Source organism: Bidens hawaiensis, unplaced genomic scaffold (assembly GCF_021521415.1).
Source record: "Bidens hawaiensis isolate Kalapana, Puna unplaced genomic scaffold, B.hawaiensis_p1.1 tig00014140_1, whole genome shotgun sequence".
NCBI lineage: Eukaryota > Viridiplantae > Streptophyta > Magnoliopsida > Asterales > Asteraceae > Bidens > Bidens hawaiensis.
The window spans coordinates 469,382-475,000 of record NW_027492217.1 but is presented as its reverse complement, the minus strand read 5'-3'; the positions used below and the strand labels follow the sequence as shown (position 1 = coordinate 475,000).

At 37.7% G+C, this 5,619-nt stretch overlaps 2 protein-coding genes across 2 annotated transcripts in view; one reads left to right on the top strand and one right to left on the bottom strand.

The window, feature by feature from the left end:
• LOC143545998 (cell division control protein 2 homolog C-like) overlaps positions 1 to 1,489 on the top strand; it is a 2,222-nt gene extending 733 nt beyond the window's left edge. The window contains exons 2-5 of the mRNA XM_077037757.1: positions 1 to 39; positions 235 to 304; positions 1,088 to 1,226; positions 1,322 to 1,489. The exon at positions 1 to 39 is cut by the window's left edge and continues 55 nt beyond it. Of these exons, the coding sequence (XP_076893872.1) occupies positions 1 to 39; positions 235 to 304; positions 1,088 to 1,226; positions 1,322 to 1,414 (341 nt within the window). The 3' untranslated portion in view covers positions 1,415 to 1,489. The remainder of the gene's footprint in view (positions 40 to 234; positions 305 to 1,087; positions 1,227 to 1,321) is intronic.
• Positions 1,490 to 4,233: 2,744 nt separating this feature from the next.
• Positions 4,234 to 4,827, bottom strand: LOC143545986 (uncharacterized). Its single transcript, XM_077037746.1, has one exon. It carries the CDS (start codon positions 4,825 to 4,827, stop codon positions 4,234 to 4,236), a length of 594 nt encoding a protein of 197 aa, XP_076893861.1.
• Between the last annotated feature and the right edge of the window lie 792 nt (positions 4,828 to 5,619).

Genomic DNA, 5,619 nt, shown 5'->3' with positions numbered 1-5,619 from the left:
CCTTAGGTGTTGATATGTGGTCTGTCGGATGTATTTTCGGTCAGTATCTTGTTCATGATTGTGTGTTAATGTGTTTATTTCATATGAAGTTACTGCTGTTGATATTAAGTTGGTTAACCACTTTTCATCTTAAACTGTTTAAATTTATAAATTTGTTTGAATTTTGGAATTGTGTGGAATATAAAGACCAGGATGTTTAGATTTGTTATTAATTTGGATTGTCATTTTGTACAGCTGAAATGTCAAGAAGACAAGCTCTGTTTCCTGGTGATTCTGAGTTCCAACAGTTGCTTCATATTTTCAGGTTTTCATATAACTTAATATGATAAAATTATGTTTATTTCTTTTATGTTCAACTAGAAAACATAAAGGTATGACCTTGGTCAAACTAGGGTTAGGTAGATATACATATGCAAAAACTATTATGAATTAATATGATAAAAATTAGGTTTGGTTTCTTTATATTCAACTAGAAAACCTTGGTCCAAATTAGGGTTGGTTAGATATACATATGCAAAAACTAGCTTGAATCTGTTATGAATGGTTTATATTTAAAATAGATGAGAGATATGCATCTTTTGGTTGTACATAAAGAGTTTGACCGTACATATAAGGGTTGAGTAGGGGTGTAAACGAGCCGAGCCGAGCCGAGCCCAAGCTTGGCTTGTTTTGATTTACAATAGCTCGAACTTGCAGCGTTGTGAGCTCTTTTTTCTGAAGTTCGACTTGTGAGTTGTTTTTTCAAGTTTGGACTTGGTTTTATTAACTATATACGAGTTTATTATTTTTATATATTTAAAGAAAAATATTATGCAGCCTTAGCTCGGCTTGAGCACGTGTAGTACCTTAAACAAGCCAAGGTTCGGTTCGAGCTCAATAATGCATTGTGAAATTACTACATAGAAGTCCAAAAGAGGTTCCCATACAAAGCTCCAGCTCGGGCTTGATAACTGAACGAGCTTTATTTGAGACTCGGGCTTGACTCATTTGAGCTTTTTATCAATATGTGCTTGAGTAGTTCGCGAGTGGCTCGTCTCTAGGGATAAGTACCATTGCATCATTCGTGATAATATTACATTAATTGCAGGTTGCTAGGGACGCCTACAGAAGAGGTGTGGCCAGGGGTAAGCAGTCTAAAGGACTGGCATGTTTATCCTAAGTGGGAAGCTCAGAATCTGGCGCGTGCTGTTCCATCACTCGGACCTGATGGCGTTGATCTGTTATCGGTATGATAATAAGCATAATACTGTTAGCTGATTAAAAGTTGGATTTTGTTAAAGGGTTGCATGTGTTGATGTTATATTATGATTTGTTGTTTCAGAAAATGTTGAAGTATGACCCTGCTGAAAGGATTTCAGCTAAAGCTGCTATGGATCATCCTTATTTTGACAGTCTTGATCGGTCACAGTTCTGAAGGTTCTTGTGTGTTATTTGATTGTCAGAAATCATCATTATCATCATCATCTTGGTGACTGATTAGAGTGTTCTATGTTTTTCATAGTTTGTCTTTTATCAAACAAATACTATGTTTTACTTATGCTAGTTGTAATATGTTGTTATCAAACAAGAACTTACCTATAATTCCCTATGGTGATGACAAATATTATGTTTTTCTTGATGGTGTAGATTAGATTGATCTCTGTTGACTGAAAAACCTTTTATCTGGTTTGGGCTTTTTAGTTGGTATGCACGCATGAATACAACGTATTGTGAATAAAACATATTGTAAAACATATTCACAAGAGCTTTCGTATCTATCTTTTTTTAACTAAACATTATGTGATTAGGGGTGATAAACAGATTGAGTTCATGATTTAGAGACAAACTCGACATGAATCCTTACATGAACTTGATTATAAATTCTTTATTCACACAGGCATGACTTGTGAATCCTGAAATCTGTTGTATTGATTGTTGCATCACTATAAATGCATATAAATTAGGGGTGTGCAGCAAACGAGTTAGCCCTGCTAGACCTGACCTGCCAGACGTGAATAAGATTTATAGGGTCTGGATCCTGGGCCTTGTTTTGCAGGTTAATGGTTCGGGTCTGTTGAAACACACCAAACGGACCCTTTAAGACCCGGTTAGCGATAGCCGATAAACAAAAAAGAACCTAGAATTATTAGGAACTGACGTAAATATGGTTATGCGAATTTTGAAGCGATATCAAATGCAAATCACCATCTGATCTACAAGGGGACAATTGATCGTCTGTACTCTTGAATCTAGGTTTGTCTTCACCTTCTGATACATATTATCTTCATGCCAATTAATCTGTTCACGATCGATCATCTACAAAGAATCCACTGTACATGAACCCTTCTTTGTTTCATGTTAATAAATCTTTAAGTTCATTATCTGATTGCGCATGCATGAATCCTAAAATTGTTTGAACATTAAAATGACAGGAAAGAAAGAAAGTAGGTTGTAACTCCAAATGGTGACAAACCCTTAAACGGGCCTAGTGTAGAGATGTTCAACGAAACCGGTTCCTGGAACCGAACCGGTGGACCCGAACCGGTTCCTACCCGTTTTTTGTAGGAACCGGACCCTATCTGATTCAACCCGATGATCCGTGACCGGTTCTTGCATTTCTGAGTGGGGGCGGGTAGGAACCGGAACCGAACCGGAACCGGTTCTGGAACCGAACCATCCGGAACCGGTTCCTAACCGGTTCTAGCCGTTGGATCGAATATAGCCGTTGGAAATTGTTTTTTTGGCCGTTTTTTGACCGTTGGGGTCAAAATAGGCGTTTTTTGGCTCCCCCAAGCACCCCACTACTAGTATAAATAGGTATTTGGTGTCATGGGTTCATCACAACACTCAAAACGCAAACCCGAACGCAAAAAAATACAAAAAAACGCTATTACAACGTTTTGAGTTCTCTAATATCTTGTTTTCTCTTCTTCTATATTCATATTTGTTGTTATGGCTGCCTCACAATCATCGGTTGGTCAAGGTTCCAACGCCGAACCAAGTTTCGTTCGTATTGTACCTCATAATCGTAATCAAGAGATTTGGTGCAATTGGGATTTGGTTGAATTGAGTGATGACCATTCATTGAAAGCTCGGTGCAAGTTTTGTGGGATTTATTTAAACCCACTTTCGAATTCAAATTTGAAGAAACACATCGAAAAACCGTATTGCAAGGCGTTGAAAAAGAACGTCAACTTGTCATCAGTGGCAACCTTCAGTAGTTGTCTTCAGTGGCAAACATCTTCAGTAGTTGTCTTCAGTGGCAAACATCTTCAGTAGTTGTCTTTTCTTCATCAGTTAATTGTTTATTTTTATGTTAATTGTTTTTTTTATTTTTCATGTTATACAAATACGAATCGTAGTTTAGAATCCAAATCGCAAACGAAAAACGAAAAAAAAAAAAATTTTACACTGTAACCGGTTGGAACCGGTTACGGTACAGGTACCGGGTTAGGAACCGGTTAGATAGGTTAGGGGTCCGAGGGTGGGAGAACCGGTTCGGTTCCCTAACCGGTTCGAGCCTGGAACCGGTTTAAAAGGGGGTTTTGAATATAGGAACCGGTTAGGAACCGGTTCCGGTTCCTAGTCCCAAACCGTTTTGAACATGCCTAGCCTAGTGTATCACCATCTGTTTGCTATTTATACAAATGGAAAAATGGAGATGCTTAATTGGGTCTTTAGGAACCGATAAGCAACTGGACCCGTTTACCTATTAATGTACCCAAACCGATATCTTCTAAACGAGTAGGGTCTGATTTTTCTACTTAAACGGGTTCAGGTCAGGTCCGTGTTTGACCCGTTGAACAGCCCTAATAAAAATCCATCCAAAAAGACGTTTATAAACTAAGTTTGCTTTTCATTTTTCACATAAAACACCCTTTGATTTTATTTTTTTATAAAGTTAGCAGGTCATTCCGAATAGATGTCCCCTCTATTTGAGACCGATCTATTTAACTAAACATATTTAGTTATTCACAGATTCAACTGAAAGCTTCCACAACTTATATATTTCACATACAATTTCACAAATATCATGTTTCAACCCATCAACAACACAAAAGAAATGACTCCTATATTGTAACAACAAACAACTTTATTTCAAAATAAACACAAAGTCAGATCAAATTACTAACATCAACCATATCAGTCAAACCTCTACACAACATAAAAAAACCCAAAATCCGTGTGAAATCAAATCAAATCAAACAAATTGATCGAATTCATGTATAATCACTACCTCTTCATCTACACCGACTAAATTTTATTCTTGTAATAGCACGTCTGATTCGCAACGCTTCGCGATACCACATTCACATGGACATCACACGCAGACGTGGACGCGACATGAATATAAAAAAACAGAACCCGAACCTTGGCCTTAACTCGAGTATAAGTCGAAAACGGGACATCACCTCCCACAACATCCCCATAAATATCCGAATCCGAAACCAAGCGATCCGCGAAAGCAGTTAACGTGAGATTCAAATCCGCCTTCCCATCGGCACCAATCGTGCCGTCGGGAAACGGAACGTTACCCACGTCGTTATTTTTGTACCGGAGAGTGGCGGAGCTGCCCTGGTACTTGATGGTGACCTTGTTGGGGTTCTTGATGGTGACATTAACCGCGAGTGATAGGTTTAAAGAAACCGGGGGAATGAGAGACACGTCAAGGTCCTGGAGGTGGAGGGAATTGAGGGTGAGGATTGGCTTCTTGGGTTTGAAGACGGTGAGGCCGAGGATGAGGAGGAGTAAAGCGATGGCGAGGATGACTCCGGTGATGGAGGAGCAGATGATGATGAGTCTTCTCCGGCGGTGGGAAGGATGGACGGATCTCTTTTCGACATCCATTGCAATTGCAGTTGGTTGGTTGGTTGGTTGGTTGAGTTACAGTTATAGTTATGCGTCAAATTAAGGAAGTATGTATTATGTATATATGTTGGGTAACGCGGACACTTGGGAATCTAATTATAGCCTTCTTTCTTATACTACTTTCTAACTTTCTTTTACTTTCTTGTAATTTTAAGTAAATAAATATACATATATGCATTTATTTATTTATTTATTTTGTGTTATTATAGATTTATTTATAGCTATGGCTAGTCATGCGGCTTGACCTAGAGGTGTACAAACCGATTATTTACTCTAAACAGGTTTGGGTTAAAACTGAATTGGTTTCTAGTAGACACAATCAAAACTAGCTTCTGATCAAATTGGTTACAAATGGAACCGGTGTGACGGACAGGAAAACTGGGCCCGATGAAACCAGTTAAGGCCGGAACTAGTTTTTATAGGAACCGGTAATCTGTCTATACATGCGTAACATGTATGTTTGTAAATGAGCCGATTGGCTCTATTTGGTTTCTAAATGAGCAAAAGCATGATCAAAGGTATGTTCGGTCCAGTTAGCTCGAATTATTTTTATATAAATAATTATATATGTATATACAATTTTTTTAAACCTTTTTATGTTTGTTTTCAAGTACATTATATCCAACTTCAAACTTGTTTCTTATAATAAATATTAAAGTAAAAGAAGAAGATAAGTAATGCTTGGAAACTTGTAGATCAAAATTTGCTTGGAAAATGCTTATCTGATTTTTTTCTCGATTAGTAAACTAGTGAGATTAATAAGGGATTAAT